The 16,838-nt window shown below is 47.5% G+C and overlaps 1 protein-coding gene across 3 annotated transcripts in view; it reads right to left on the reverse strand.

The window, feature by feature from the left end:
• Positions 1 to 12,205: 12,205 nt before the first annotated feature.
• Positions 12,206 to 16,838, reverse strand: part of SRL (sarcalumenin) — a 44,537-nt gene continuing 39,904 nt past the window's right edge. For all 3 annotated transcript variants that reach the window (XM_019660344.1, XM_019660345.1, XM_019660346.1), the window contains one exon: positions 12,206 to 15,512. In XM_019660344.1, the coding sequence (XP_019515889.1) occupies positions 14,701 to 15,512 (812 nt within the window). In that variant the 3' untranslated portion in view covers positions 12,206 to 14,700. The remainder of the gene's footprint in view (positions 15,513 to 16,838) is intronic.

Consider the following 16,838-nt stretch of genomic DNA (forward strand, 5'->3'; position numbering starts at 1 on the left):
TGTGTCTGCACAAGTCCAACTTACAATGATCTTTTATGCAGCTGTGGTTTCCCATGCCAGAAATTGGCCCCAGAAAGCAGACACCTCCTTCTTCTGGTTTTAGGGTTACTTTTACAGAACTGATTTTATATAACTAATAGACCAGGGAGAATGGAATCAGTTAAACTGTTGTTCATCCATTTTACAGACATTTTCTGAGCAGGGTACAACTCTAGGCTACTCACTGGGCGTTAGAGAAATAAGTCAGACATAGTCCCTGCTAATAAGAAGCTCACATCTAGTGGAACTGATGGAAACACAAATACATGACAAGATACATGACATTCACAAATACATGACAAGATGGAATGAATGTCACAACAGAGTTTTAAGCGGAGGGCTGTAGAGGATCTGTGACAATTCTGACTTGTGGAAGGAAAGAGTCTTCATGAAAAAAGAGGCATTTGGGCTGGACACTGAAGGATGAATGGAGAATCTTGACAAGTGGGGAGGTGCTGGCTGAGGAGACAGCATGAACATTTGGAAAACAGGGACATAGCCCCAACAGGAAGGCAGCACAAAATCCACTTGGCTCCCTACCTCATACTGAGGCTGGTTGGGATCCAGCTGAGACCTGCAGCTAGATCTAGACTGGATCCTGCCGCCAACATGAGGGAACCCAAGAGACCTAGACCGTATGCTCCTTTCTTCTCAGGTTCTATGGTACTTCCAAGCATGATCCACCAAATCTTAACTGCCCGTACTTTTCTGTTCTCTAGTTGGTTCTGACATGTGTTTTGCTTTCCCAACTAAACTAAAATACCAGTCTCCTTATTCCTTGAGAACATAGCCAGGGGGTGTCTATATTCTATCCCAGACAGCACAAACCTGCACACACTATAGGTACCAACAAGCTATTTGTTGACTGGTTGCTGAAGTCTATAGGCCCAAGAATCATGAAATGAGAGTTTCACAAACAAGCAGAGCAAGAAGGGGCAGTCCTTGTAACCCTTGGGATAACAGTGAAAGGATCAGGAGAAGACACGTACTTCTGGTTTTAGGATTACATTTGATAGAATTGATCTCAATTTAAATCGAGGCTCAGGCTTGTTGGGTCACTTCATGGGACTGCCCTGTATTTCACCTTCAGCTCCTTCTTAAACCAAGGTACCAAGGTCCCTTTAATCTGTTTTTCTAGTTCATGCTTGTCAACTTCTTCCAATGAGACATGGTGTCTCATTCTTCCTCTTGGAAAGAGTAACAGGAAGGATAACACAGAGGCATTGCCAATTTGGAGGCCTAACTTCCCATGCCAGAGGAAACAGCAGAGTCGGGGCCAGAGTGGGGGTGGGAAGAACCCACGGCAGAGTATAGTTTCCTACCAGTTAGCCTCCAAGAAACTGAGGTCTTATCTGAAGTGCTGGGTGGACAGAACTGACAAACAGGCAAACTGGATAGGGACAAAACCCAAACAGGTTGCATCCCTCCCCCTGCACCCCAAGGTGGGAGCATGAGCAAGTAATAAAAGTAATGAACTAGGAGCACAGTGGGAGGGGGCAGGTGCAAAAAGGACCAAAGGACCAAGGTCACAGCAAAGAACTTTAGTTTGAGTGATTATCTAGTCCAATCCTCTTCTCTACTCCCACAGTTGAGGTCCTCAAACATTCCTGCCTGTAATAGTTTAACCCTCTGCTACCCAGCGTCTCTTCATCTTTGACCCTTCCAATTCATCCTCCACCTTGCTGCCAAAGTGATCTTTCTACAACCAAGATAGGTTCAAAGTCTCCCCTCCACCTTCAGGATAAGGCTCACAGTATGCATGGCCTTCAAAGCCCCCTCATGCTAGACCCAGATAGGCTTTCAAGTCTAATGCCCTCTCTTCACCCTTACCCCTCTCTACATTCCACTGACTTTATTCCACTGATGATATACTGCACAATATTCTCAACGGTGCAAAGCGTACTCTCATTTGCCAGGAGAATTCCAGTTTCAAGGGCCAGCTCAAGTGTCACTTCTTCAGTTAAATCTCCCCCAGCTCGCTCATTTCCCCTAGGAAAGATGAGTTAGTTTCTCGTCCATGCTCCAAAAATGCCTCCGTGTAGCATTTATTACCATGACTTGCATTGATTTACAGAGACTGAGGGACCATCAGGGTAGGAAGAGGTTTTGACTTCTCATAGCCCTCCTTGTCCTTGGTTAGCACAGTCCGAGTAGGTTTACTGCAAGAATGAATCCCTTTCCTTTACAGACACACAGGGAGCTCCTGGCAGAGCCCAGTGAAAATCTAGGTTGTCTGATGCCCAGATCAGGGCATTTCTTTCTCAGTGGTTTCTTCTGTTTTCCATGACCATGCACTGGGATGGCTCCTCACTGACCTGGACTTCTAAACATTGGGGCAGTGACAGACATGTGCAGCAGCAGGAACCCAAGCTGCTATCTGTAAGGACAGCCTTCTGTGCCTCTCCTAAGGAAGTGTTTTGAATCCGAAGGGCTTTGGAGCGAGCTGTAGGCAGCCACAGAGCAGGTGAGTCATCATTGCAGCCCACACCCGTTCTCTGCTGAAGGGCCCCAGCATCTCTCTGTCTTGGATGATATGGGAAATGTGTGCTCTGAGCCAACTCAGGTCCCAGGGAGGGACGGCTGCCGCTGTGGCCGAAGTCTCTCCCACCCCTGGTGGTGAAAGCAGGAGAGATGGCCTTTGTAGATCGGAGCAGACATAAAGGGTCTCAGGGAGCACAGAACGTTGCCTCCAAAAAGCTGCAGCCCGTGATAAAGGTCAAGGTACACAGCCCACCACTCCAGGCCCCATCTGGAGGGAAAGATGTGGAGGACCTTCCACTAACTAGCCTGTTCTCCACTGCCTGCCCTCATTGGTGTCTCTTCATTTCCCCAAATTCAAAGCTCCTCAAGAAAAATCCAGGTGCCCTCCCCTACTCATCCCTCAGACTAAACCAGGACATTTATCTTATAGCTGAACCTTATTTTAAGCAAAGTTAGCATGTGAAGTTGAGGGATAAATCTTCATTTTACAAACTCTTTTCCCCACAATGAGCTCCCCTGGTGCATACATCACAGCTGGCTTACAGTGTGGAAGGGCCTGTGTTAGGACGTGGAGAGATACGAATACTACTGCTGTATAATTAATCCCTGACTCCAAGAAAGAAAATAAGGAGCATTTCCAAATTACTGTAAATATAGGAGATACTGAGATAAATCCTCTAGGGGAGGCCCACGAAGGTGAGTCTGGGAATCTGGAAGTGGATGAGTTTGGAGGGACATCATGGAGGAGGTGACATATGAGCTGACCTTTAGAGAATGGGTTGGATGTCGCCATTCAGAAATAGCTGAAATAGCCTTCCCGATGGAGGAGACATCATCAGCAAAGGACTGAAGGAGGATATGCGGGCTATGGATGGGATCATATGTTAGGCAGTTCCATGTGGAAACTCACAAGGGTGGGCTGAAACGTACATTCAACATGCCCAAGCCCCAGGGACATAGGCAATAGCACAAGAAAAAAGCTCTGAATAACAAAAGGACAAGAAGAATGCAAAGACTGGAGCAGCAGGGTTTATTCTGGGTGAGAAGTGTGCCAGGATGGGCCGTGGAGTAAGATTAGAATTCAAATGCCAGCTCTACCCTTAATAGTTGTGTGACGATGGACAAGCTACATAATCTAAGGTCTTGGTTTTCTCATCTGCAAGGTCCCTATCTAGTAGATCACTATGGAATGAAATGAGATAACCGATAGGAAGCATCTGGCACAGTGTCAGGCACATAGCGTGTGATCATTAGGTTCCTTTTCCATGCTGGAGGGGCTTGGATGATGAAAACAAATGCAAGACTTTGTGGGACCCTCTAGGAAGGAAGAGGCCAATAAAAGGGTACCCTGAAGAGAAGAGATGGTGAAAGAAGAGAAAGCATGGAGGAAATAGCCCAGTGCCTTTATGCTGAAGCTTCTGCTCCACAGCAGGCCATTTTAGTGGTGCTGGTAAAACTCTCCACCACGCTGGTCGTTGGTTATTCCCTGAAGAACATTGTGTTCCAGGAGCAGCACCAGCGATGCAATTAGCAGAACTGAGCTGGTGGGTGGAGCAGTGAAGTGTAGAGCAGAGAAGAGAAGCAGCACCCTGGGCTCCTGCCCAAATTGTGCAGGCATCAGGAATCAGGGGGTAGGTGAAGATGGCTTCAGAGAGAAAACTTAATTCTAAAAGCTATCCTCCACTGGAAAAACCAAGAAGTTCAAAGGTTTCTTCTTTTTAAATCAGATCTATATGCCCGCTCTTTTAAGCTGAATAACCTGGCTTATTACAAACGGGCAGGAGAGATACCAACAGCCACGGGACCCACATCTGCAGAGAGCCTCCAGTCCCTACAGCTGAGCCTCTCAGTCCCATGCAGAAGTGGCACAGCTAAGGATTTTCATCGAATCCTAACTGTGTTTGTTCCTCATTCATTTATTCATTCCATAAACATCCATAGATACTATATTCATATTATACACAAGGTCCTAAAGACGCAGGTGGCAGTTAGTTGTTCATACCTTCATCCTCAAGTGGTTTCACTAGTCTGTTTCTTTATCTGTCAAATGGAAAAAATGTGGTTTATTGGTAGATGCAATGAGATAATGGACATACCTGACACAGAGTTAAGTGCGTAAGATGTGTAAACCATTAGCAGAAGATTGCATGTTATGCTGGATCTCTTTCATTTGCCCCTCCAGGTACATTCTTGTTTCCACCCCGTGCTGTGCCCTAGAATTGACCAGTATGGACTAATAAGACTCCCTTGCCCTCTTACTTCCCATTGGGTTTGGCCCATGGGGAGCCCTGACCGATCAGGAGGGAGATGAGGTTTTCATAACCCCAGCTGCCTTCCTGAGCCCCTTGACTCAAAGTCCCAGCTCTAGGAAGAGGACCCTCCACACAGCCTCTCTGTCTCCAGGCATAGAGATGGTAAGATTCCACTGTTACTAGCCCCATAATATTTCACTATGCATATCGTTTCCCTATACCCTGCCTCAAATTACCCACCTGAAATGTGCCATCTGTTTTCTGCTGGCCCTTAATACACATGGTGCAGGAGAATAAGAACAGGCCTGGGAATCAGGAGACCTGAATTTAAGTCCCATCTCTGCCATTAGCTGGCTCTGTGACCCTGAGCCAGTCCTTTTCAAAGCCTCAGCTTCCTCTTGTGTAAAAAGAATGGGTTGGACCACGTGGCTCTTTTGTGCTACAATTCCCTGCCACTCCTGGGTGTTCTGTGAAGTCAAACTCAGGAAAGAGATGCTTATGAGAGAATCAAGCTTCCTAGTGCAGAGGGCAGGTTAGCCAGCTAAGCAGCTTGCCCCAAGCCCCACATGAACTCATTCTTTCCCAGCAATCACCTAAGGCCTTTCCTTTTCCTCTCAGGCCACCAGGGTATCAGATGCCCAAAGGATCTCCACTCCGAAGCAACAGCCAAGAAAACCCACAAAATTAAAAGTAAATTCCCTTTACTTTCATTAACCAACTAACTGGTCAACCCTGCTTTAGCCACAGAGGCTCCTTGCCCAGTTCTAGAATGAGGGAACACGGATCCAAGCCGGGAAGCAGGCACACACTGACAGCAGTGCTTTTTCCACAGGGCTGCAAAGGGAAGTTGGTGCCATCTCACGGCTAGTGACTAGGGCAAAGGGAGTCACACAAACCTGTCAGGAGACACCAAATGCCCTAGACTGAGATCCCTGTCATTGGACTTGTTTCAAATAGACACTAAAAACCACTTGATGAGATACCACAGAATCTCTGAAGTTCTTTTAGCTCCTGAAATTAGTGACTCAGGGAAAGCCAGGGGCTATCAGAAAGACATTCTAATGAGACCATGACCCTTGCTGTCCCCCCTTATGAGGAGTTTCGTCTGCCTGGAGTGCTTTTCCATCTACTGGCACCCAGAAGTAGGGGAAAGTGGACAAGGTAGGGTTAGGATTCTGTCCTAAAGAGCAGGAAGGGAGGGCAGTTTGGGTTCCAGTTTCTCTGAGTTTCTGAAGGGGTAAGGGAGGTGGGGTAACCTCTTAAAATTCTCAGTTCCTGTTTTACCTGAGGGCTGGCCGCAGGTGAAAACCACAACATCATAACCGCCAGCCCCGATCTGTCTTTGGCATTCTTCACGTTCTCCAAATGCCTCCAGAAATCTGTGGCCTCACACAACAACAATAAGCAAGTTCAAAGCCTTTCCCGGTCCCAAATCAAAACTTCCGACACCCTCAGGGCGTCCAGCGGCGAAACGCGCAGAGAGAGGGGCTGGGGCGGCGAGGCCGCACCACAGCTCGGCCCTCGCGACGGCCTCTGCCCAGGCCGGTGACAGCTGACGGAGAGAAGCTCTTGGGACCACCGAAGAGTGGACCCCTCCGCCCGGTGCCCCTGCCCGCGGCGCAGACCCCACATTCCCAGGAAGCACGGCCTCGAGCGTGCGCATGCGCGAGCCTCGGCGCGCCTATCTCTAGAGCGCGCGGCCCTGGAGGGGGCGGGGCAGGGCCCGTGGCCGCGAGCGGGGGACGCATGCGCGGGGTGGGCTCCCGCAGACGAGCCCTTGTGTGGGCTCCGCGTTACGGTAGTGGTTTGGTAGTGGTTTGGTGGGTAAGCGGAGTCGAGCTATTGAACCCTCCTCGGGAATAGCCATTTGTGCGTGAGGAGGCGGGCTTGAGGGACCAAGCCAAGTTCAGCCAGGCTTCCGATTCCCCACTCTCACGACCCTAGTACAGAAATGCCCTGCACGGGGCCTGTTTCCCCTCGAAGGCGTGAAAGTTCATCGGAGAATGATGAGGTCCTCCAGCCGCTGTGGGGACGCAGACTCGGGGAGTCGTCCTCCGCATGATGCCGCCCCGCCCGCGCCGGGGGCCGTTGCCCGAGGGATCATTACAGATCCTGGGCTGCCGGGCAGGAGCAGCCCCGTATCATCTGGCCCGGGTACACAGGCCTGCGTGTCCTCGTATCCGCTGTCCCTGGCCACCTGGGATGGAGTAACCGAAATGTCCCAGGGGTCCAGAAAAGGCACACAGATTTGGGTCTGCCCAGGGCCCAGTCGTAGGGCCAGACTAATAGGGTGGGCTTCTTTCGGCTGCCTCCTTATGGGGCTCGTGCAACTGGTTCCCAGCTCCTAGGAATGGGCAGGACAGAAATCCAGTGCCCCAACCCAGCAGGCTTGGACACTGGGGGACACTATGCCTGAGGGACCCTATCAGTGTTGCCAAAATAGGCTCCTTGGTGCCGTGCTCTCACCTCTCCAGTGAGCCCCAGGTCTGCTGCCTGCCGGCTCGTCCCTGCAGCTTCATGTCTCCCTCCTTTCAGAAACTTGCAGTGGCCTCAAACCCAGACTCCCTGGGTGCTGGTTTTCCCCAACTCACCTCATCTAAACCTTCAGTGGTTCTCAACCTTTCACAGGGGTCGCCTAAGACCATCGGAAAACACATATTTTCCGATGGTCTTAGGAACCGAGACACCGCTCCTCTATCCGTCTCCAGGCCCACATGCAGATACTCCCACATATGAGTACCCAGCGACCTCTGTGAAAGGGTCATTCGACCCCCAAAGGGTTTGAGAACCGCTGTTTGATTCTTCACTGGCCACACACAGATGTCTTTCTTCCTCTGAGTCTGGGTCCTTGATCTTTCCCCATGACCCATCCCCCTGGTCTCTGACCTTCCAAACTTGCCCATCCTTCAAAGTGTAGCTAAAATTCCACTCCCTTCCCAAGTTCCTAACCTCCTGGGTGTCAGTATTCTCAGGAGAGTTCTGATATTATGTAAGTGAATTCTCCTTGACAAAGGTAATCTATTAAATGTTTACATAAATTTAAGTGACAAATAAGGTCAGACTTTTCAGATAATTATAATACATTTGCAAATGAGAAAGAAAATTCTCTGCCAGATCATGTATCCCGATTTATGATTTGGAAAATGTGGACGTTTCATTCCTGAAGAATTCCCTGATCACTGCATTTCCATGCCTTGTATCCCTAACTCCACTGTTAGCTCCCCTGGGGCAGAGACTATGCCTGAATAAATACATAAAAATTACCAATCTTTTGAAATTGTGGTGGAAAAAAATCCAGAAGTTTGGAGAAAATGGAAATATATCTAACACATATTTTTGCACTTTTCCAAATACAAAATCACTCTTTTTAGTGTGTCAGAAAAATGTACTGTCACAACTTCATCTAGGTCCCAGATTAACACAAATCAATGTGATAGAATATAGTAGAAATAGTGGGATGGGTAAAAAAAAGTGGGCTTTTGGTTTGGTTTGTCATGTATCAGCTGAGTGAACTTGGATGGACAGTTTTCTGGATATGCAGTTTCCTCATTGGATTTAGGGATAATAAATACACCTTCCCCATCTATCTTATAAGATGATTGTGTTTTTATGTTTTTAAGTATTTTAAGTATATTGTGATTATGTTTTTAAGTATTTTTTGCTCAGAAAATAATCCTCAATAACAGTTCAAATGAAAATTACTTTTAGGGCTTGCCAAGTGGCTCATTGGTTAAGAGTTGGCATGGGAGCACAAGCTCTGAGCAGCAGGGCCGCCGGTTCGGATCCCACATGGGCCAGTGACGCTGCACCCTCTACAGCTAAGATGGTGAACAACAGCTCGACCTGGAGCTGGGCTGCCGTGAGTAGCCAGCGATGTCATGTGCTGCAGTGGGACTGCAGTGGGGCTGCCGTGGGCTGCCATAAGCTACCACGAGTGGCCGGCAGCCAGCGTGAGCAGCTGGCAGCTGCCATGAGCCACTGTGAGCAGCCGTCCAATGGCCAGCGACCAACTGCCTCAGCCGGGAAGAGCGCAATGATCACAATACCAACATGGGCCAGTAAAGCAACGTCCTCCACAACTAGACTGAAGAACAAAACGACAGCAACTTGTCTGTTCCCCTTCCCTGATTCCCCAATAAAATCTTAAAAGAAAAAAAAATTACTTTTAAGTGGTTTAAATTTTGTTACTAACAAGCTTCAAGGTGCTGAGTAATTATTTTTAAAATCAGACAATTCTGAATTTTTGCCAGTTTGTGAAGAGGAGGGAAAGGCTTTGGGATCAGAGAGACTAATGTCACCTAATGTCACCCTGGGTAACTTAGCATGACCTGTAGGGTGAGTCAGGCGGCAGATAGAATTCTGACCCTCCCACTTACACATGCCATCATCTCAACCCCTCTGACTGTCTGTCTCCTCATCAGCAAAATATGTATAATAATAGTAATAATAACATTTACTGAATGCTTTCTGTGGGCTGTGTACTATTTCAAGCATGTTGCATATATTAAGTCATTTAATCCTCACAACAACCCCATGAGAGAGGGATTATTAGTAGCTCCGTTTAATAGGTGAGGAAACTGAAGCACAGAGAAGTCATTTGCCTAAGGCTGCCCAGCTAGTGATGGTGGAGCCCAGGATGAATCCCAAGCAGTGTGACTCTAGAGTCTGTGCTCTTGTCCGTGCTGGACCACTCCCTCCCTGTGGGGTTAACGGGAGGATTAAATGAAATAATGCACATAAAGCACTTGGTGTGTGGCCTGTAGCACAGCTGTTAGAATTACCGCATTTTTTAACGTTTAAGTGTGGTAATGTCTGTAGGTCTATAGCCCAGTTCCTGGCACAAAGCGATACTCCAGAAGCTGGTTCCTTTCCCACTGACATGTTACACAGGGCAGGAGACACAGAAAATGCTCATTAATGCATGTTATTTTATCTTCCAGATGAGAGGTGGGCACGGAATTCCTCAGAACCTGCTGAAGACACCTTTGCTACAGGCAAACTCGTGTCTTTGCTCTCCTTTACTTTTTTTCTTATGCTTCTTTAACTGCTTTTATGGTTTTGTAAAGAAAAATTAGGTATCCCTAGATTGGGAAAAGCTGGAGCCTAATGTCACAGAAAGTGAAATTGGCATGAAATGTTGTCAGGACTTGTGAGTTTTCAAAGGCTCTGACTTTTGCCTCAGTTCCATGGGATAGGATCTAACTCCTACAAAGCCTAGGGGCTGGTGGGATATCCTCCTTGGCTGAAATCGTCTTGGGTCTCCACCTGGGCTGGGTATCAGGTTCACCCCACGCACACATCTGCCTACACACGTGCCCCCCTAATTTGTTCCCACATCATTCATACAATCACTTCTTCACAACCATGTCCACCCACCCACCCCAGACATATCTGTTCTCCCAGACGCTCTCCTCACAACATACAATGCACAGACCCCATCTTTACTCCCCCTAAACACACTTTCTCTTTCATTCATCTGATGGCACATACGTGATGAGTCTTACGTGCCAGGCACTGTGCTAGATAGTTGGGCATCATTCGGCCACAAAAACTCATGTACACGTATATTTCTCCCCACACAGACTTTACATGAAGGTGTTTGCATGCTCCTTATACATATAAACACATGTAACCTCCATATATCCAGAGGGCACATACACATACCCATAGACACTGTCCTTCAGCCCCTCACATCACCTGCCTCTCCTTAGAATGGTCTTTGATTTTGCTTTCTCCATGTTGTTTGTTTCCCTATCACCTTAATGGCAGACTTAACCTAAAGGGGGTAGGGTATGAGGCTTTTGAAATACCCCAATTTTGATCATGCCAGCAAGTTCTGGCATGCTATATTTATCTTCAACACAGACCTCACCTACCTTTCCTTTTCCAGGGAAAAACTCCATATATCTCCTAGTCGTGGGAAAATGCTGGTTGCAGTCCCAGGTGGGAGAGGTGACCTGGGACAGTGGTAGGTGGGCAGCAGTGCTCTTAGTTAAGTCAGCTTGCTCGGTTGCTCAGGCCATGGACTATGTACCCCTAATCAGGAGAGCAAGGAAGAGGGAGGAAATGAACTGCATTGCCCTACTCATCCAGCCCTAAGATCAGCCCCTCCTGACATAGGAAAACCCAGAGCAGATGGCCATGCCTCAAAATCCCACATCCTCTCTGATGTGACCCCAGTAGTGGTGGTCCAACCTCACACCAACAACCCAGGGACCAGTTCTTTTTCTTTTTGGAAACATGCTCTCAAGCATGGGGTGGGGGGGTGATATCCTCTGGAGGACTCCAGAGGTAAAACTTCAAAATAAAGGAGCTCTGCTCTGAAGGGCACAAGTTCAGGGAGGCAAGGATAGATTCGGGTTTCTTTAATGACAGTTACAGGCAGAAGGCCCAGGTTATGCAATGGAGGCACCACTTCCTGCAGAGGCCAAGGGGAGGCACCATTCAGGGTAGACCTTCTGGCTCCCTCCACCAGAGCCTTCAGATACCAAGTGGGCAGCTGTGTGGCTGAGGGCATGGCTTAAATGGTGTGACAACCTGAGTGACCTCTGTGAGAGATTTGGGATAGATCTCAGTAACTCCTGTTAATGGGCTGATAGGGATGCCAGGGAGAATGGCAAACTCAGATGGTGAGGAGTGTTTTCTTCAAGTTTACAATTTTACAGCAGTAGGCCTTAGTTTCATAGCCGCTGAAGGAATGGGTCATCTTTGATACTGAGAGGTTAGAAGGAGGAAACCTGAAAAGAAAGCAAGGGGGTATAAAACAAATAAGTCATGGGGATGTAATATGCAGCATAGGGAATATAGTCAATATTGTGATAGCACAGTACAGTGTCAGATGGTTGCTAGACTTATGGTGATCACTTCTTTAGGTATGTAAATGATGAATAAGTATTGTGTATACCTGAAACTAATATAATATGTTAGCTGTGTTTTAATAAAAATCTTTAAAAGAAAAAGACAAGGGGAGGGCAATTTTCAAATTTTTTTCTCTCTCCCCAAGAAACTTAAAAATTATTATCCAGGAATGGGAGGAGACAGGAGGAATGAATAGGTGGATCACAGGATTTTTAAGGCAGTGAAACTACCCTGTGTGACACTGTAATGGTGGGTACATGTCATTACACGTTCGTTCAAACCCATAGAATGTATATCAAGAGTGAACCCTAATGCAAACTATGGACTTTGAGTGACTATGACGTGTCAGTGTAGTTTCTTAAATTCTAACAAATGTACCCCTCTGTGGGGGTGTTGATAGTGGGGGAGACGGTGTATATGTGGGGGCAAAGGGGTATATGGGAAATCACTGCCTTCCTCTCAATTTTCCTGTGATCCCAAAACTCCTCTAAAAAGTCTTAATAAAAATCAGTACACTCTACTAAAGGAAAATAAGGTGATTAAACTGGTTGGAGACAATCAGAAAGTACAAGGCATTAAAGAGAGATTGGAACTTTATTGAGACTTTCTCCCTGATGAAATCAGAATGGAAAGAACACTTTGGAAAGGTTCCGCTTTGGAGGAAACAGCAACTGTTCAGGCACAAATACTTACAGATGCTCTCTTGGGGGAATCTCTGGGTCCTAAATTTCCCCCAACTCCCAACCCACTCCCCATCCCCCCAAAAGTCAGAATTCTGTTTGAAATCCACCTCCACAGAGCGAGGCACAAACAGCTCTTAAAGCCCAGGCTGACTGACAGACAAGCCTGCAAGCAGTTAGAGAAAAAGGGTAAGTCAAGGAGTGAGCAGAGGAACAGGAGTAAGAAAAGGAAAATGGATGGAGAGAAAAAAAGGAAAAAAAATCACACTGGTAATGTCACCCCTGAAAATATAAATAGTGTATGAATGTATTAGCCTCATTCCACCCACTTCCCCCAAAGCAATGGTGACATCAGCAGCTATAAAAATGCCCATACAGTTGTGCACATTTTATTTCCCCTACTGCACTAAGAAACACAGATATGCCAAGAGGAGCTTGAGGGCATTAAGGGGCATTAAGGACCAAGGTGGGAGGGCAGGCGCTCAAGAGGACAAATGATGGAGAGATGAGGCAAGGGTTGGTTTTTGATGAGAAGAAAAGCAGCTCATCAGGCCCTGGTCACCAGGCTCCTTGGACGCCCCTAGCAGACCCCTTTTCTTCTCTGGTTGGTTCTGTCCTTAGAAACAATGTCCTGGAGGCTTTGGGGCCTCTGGCTTTCCTGTGGGAGGTTCAAGGTCCTCCAGAAAGCCCAAAGAAGCAGCCTCTGTTGCAGCACGCACCAGAGTGCTAATAATTCTGAGAAACAGGAATTCCGAAGTTGCAATTCTCCACGTGGACCTAATCTGATCACCAATTTGTTTCCACTGCCTAATCCTGGGTGCCTCTCCCTCTGCCTTCATCTTCACTTTCCTCTGGTCCAAGATGACTTCCTGGTGCTGGCGGATCCTGGCCCCTGTTTCCTGGTGAAGCTCCCAAGAGAGGATGGCTCCCTAGGCAGGAGGCCCTCCAGGCAGCCCTGGGCCTGGTCTCCTGGGTTTGCACAAACTGTTCACTCACCCACTTTTCATCAAATGGCTTCTTCACTCCAGGGTCTTCCCCATGTCTTCTGTTCCCCGCTGCCCTCCGTGGTGGCACACCAGCCAGGCAGGATTCTCACAAGTTCTTTCGCTACATCCTCTGGCATCTGTTATCTCCCTAATCTCTCTTGGACAACATAATACACACTTATCCACACTCATCGGTATTTGAAGGCCCTGGCTTTCCTGTGGTGCATCTGGTGGGTATCAGCATCAAGTTCAGTTGAGAAACTGAAGGTTAAGCCTTGGTTGCTACCGACACCGAGTAGCTGGTACTGGTTCTGACTCCTGGGAAATTACTCTGAGTTTTGAGTGTTGGCACATCAGGGAATGGAGAAGAAGGGAAAGGAAAAGTCACGGTGATAAAAACCAGGAAGGAACGACTCTTGTGCTGAGTGTCTCCACAGAGAAGTTGTGGGAGCAGCCTCCTCTTACATTTGAGAGAAGCGGGCTGCCCAGAGAAGTCCCTGATGAAAAGGAGCAAGGTCTCCATTGTCCCCTCTGAAAACTAACACCTTTGGGGTCCGAGTTTTCCAAGACATGCAATAGACAAAGACACACTGCAAACCAATTAACCCTCTGAGCCCTTCCAGTACTTTCACTGAAGTCACTTCCAGTGAATTACCTGAATACATGGAACACTCACCCTCCTCTCGGAGCCAATACAGGCCCCAAGCTTCCCAGCTGGCTTAAAAGATCACAACAGAGAAATGGCATGGGGGAGGCAGATCCTTCTCCTAGCCTGGGAACTCCTGTTCTCTCTTAGTGTTCTGTGTCCTAAACCATCCCCCTCACCCCTTGAGGAAACAGGGAAGAAGGCCTGGGATTAGGCTCAAAACCCAGGTTGATTCAGGCCCAAGAGATTGTCCCCTGTTGAAGTCACCCCAAACTTAGGAGACAGCCAAGGGCTGGGGACAAACAGAAGACTGTGTCTAAGGCAGCCACAATAGACCTGGGCAGCCCTACAGAACTCAGGTCTTCTCTATTTTCCCAACTTACAGGGGAATAAAAAACTTCAGCTACTTGTAGCTTATTTAACGCTCATTAATTCAGTATATCATTACACATTACACTAGAATTTAGCTGCTCTCTGTCCTTCCGAGACAGGACCCAGGAAAAGCAGGCGTGGCCTGACTTACCTCAATCAGGCCCCCTAATTGAAGCAACGAGACAAGCACACTATAATTCACAGTTTCCACTCTCCTCCCTCGAACCACACCTTCCCCCACCACTGGCCTCAAATTAACTCCCAAATCTCCAATGTGTAATGATTCTTGCCAGTGTGGCTCAAAGGGTTAATAAACCAGGACTTCTCAGACAGTTAGGACACAAGCTCATTCACCAACAGGAACCCAAGAACGGCCACACAACAACCTAGTGTTTCTTATAGCGATTCTTTGGGGTTTCGCCACACCCTGTTTTGTCACAGTTGAGAGCACCTGGATTCTTCCCCAGCCCAAGGCTTCCCAGGAGGCCAGGGAGCTCATGGGTGATGGCCCGCTCAATTTTCTCCAGAAAGCAGCCCCCCATGTAGGAGCACTGCTGGGAAAGGAGCTTGAAACTGGAAATGGGATTGATCCCAAAGAAGTCCTTGTAGGCCTCGCGGTTGGGAAGGTCAAATTTGCTGACGTTGGTTTTTGCCAGGATGGTCTTGAAGATGTAGAACTTATCAGGATCTTCCACAATGTCCTTAAAGACCAGCTCTCCGTCGCTGAAGAAGGTCATTTTGTCCTTGTACGTCTGCAGATAACGGTCGACCAGGAGGGCGTGGATGCGGACCCGGATGGCATGCTGGCGGATGAAGGCGATCTTGTTCTCCAACCTGTTCTCGATCACCTGGTTCAGGTCTTCCAGGAGGGAGATCTCTTCCTTGAGAAACAGTTCCCGGTGGGTATCGGGCTTGTAGTCTTGTGGCCAGAAGGAGCTGACGTAGACCCTTGGGGGCTCCGTGACGTTGATGAGCGGGGCCAAGCTCCAGAAGAGAGCCCCGTAGACCCTCATGAGCATCTGCGTGGCCAGGTTGTCGGCCTTGTTCAGGATGATCCTTATCTGGGACTCACGCCCCTTCAGCTGGCGGAAGAGCATCTCCAGCTCCAGACCCACGTCCAGCTTGGTTGGGTCAAAGACGACAAAGATGAGGTCGGCTCTGTCGATGAACCACTGGCACACGTCATTGAAGGGGTAACCTTGGGGAGAGGGAGCAAGAGGTCAGGCTGAGCAGATCTTAGCCCAGGCCCCTCGTGCCTCCTTCCAGAACCAAGCCATGCTGCAGGTTCAAGGAAGTAACAGCATTAAGGATTTTCTGAGCTTCTAAAGACTTTTAAAGAATTAATTGCATATCTCCTGCCCGGTGTCAATCTTTGACCAAAAACAGCCTGATCCTTGCTTTAATCTACAGTGGAATCCAAGGCTCCAGGGAAGCAAAATATTTTTTCTAAATGGAAATTTTCCTACTATCTAAAAAAAAATCTGGGGCAATGGCAAAGATGTTGAAGGAAAGAAGTCAGGGAATTAGAAGGACGTGAAAGACAGGATCATCATTTAGGAAAGAAATGCGGACCTGGCATAATACTGGGGCTTCCTCACTGGCAAGATATTAAATGCTTATAAGCTTTAGCAATTCAGCTACGAAATGACAAGAAGTCAATGATGCCTAAGTTGATATAAAGATTACTGTGTTGCCATAAATATAGGAAAGCACCTAACTAAAACTGCCAGTCACATTGTAGGTGCTCAATATATTTTCATCCCTTTAACTTTTTTTAAATTAAATGTATTGAGATGACAACGGTAGTAAAATTGCATAGGTTTCAAGTGTATATTGCTATACTATATCATCTATACATCACACTGTGTGTTAACCACCCAGAGTCAGTTCTTCCATCACCATATATTTGACCCCTTTTACCCTCTTCTACCATACCCCTCCCTCCTTTAACTTCTTATTTCCAAAATGAAGAGACTAGAAATACCTGTCTTGGGAATCTTTTTACAACAACCAGCCAATAATGCACAAAATTATCCAATGCATAATAGGAGTGCAATAAAGGTTAATTTACTATTATAATTATTAGTGATTATATTATTACTAGTCATAAAACAGGGTCCAGTTATAACCAAAATGGGAATTATAGCCATAAATTGAGATCCACCAGCTGGTTATAGATTCCTACAAATGCCCTGTTATGACTCATTTCTGCAGATAGCCCTGCGTCATGGCAATACTCGGTGGCCTATGTCATAATCTAGTGCCTGTTGAGTCCAAAGTGGCATTCCCCTGCCACCTAAAGGCAAGTAGGGCGTTTGATACAAGGCCTATGTTGAAGCAGGCCTGGTAAAGTAGGAAGAATTGAAGGTCAGGTTCAACCCAGGCCCAGGTTAGCCAGAAGTCAAGTACAGCTGGACTGGGATCCCATAGGCAGGCTCTTGATCAGACAAGGCAGCCTGGGCCTCCCAAAGCTCAGCCCCAGAGTAGATCGAGTTCTTCTTACAGAGAAGATCAGCCTCCTCTT

The sequence above is a fragment of the Hipposideros armiger genome, unplaced genomic scaffold, assembly GCF_001890085.2.
Source record: "Hipposideros armiger isolate ML-2016 unplaced genomic scaffold, ASM189008v1 scaffold_315, whole genome shotgun sequence".
In the NCBI taxonomy this organism is placed as follows: Eukaryota; Metazoa; Chordata; class Mammalia; order Chiroptera; family Hipposideridae; genus Hipposideros; species Hipposideros armiger.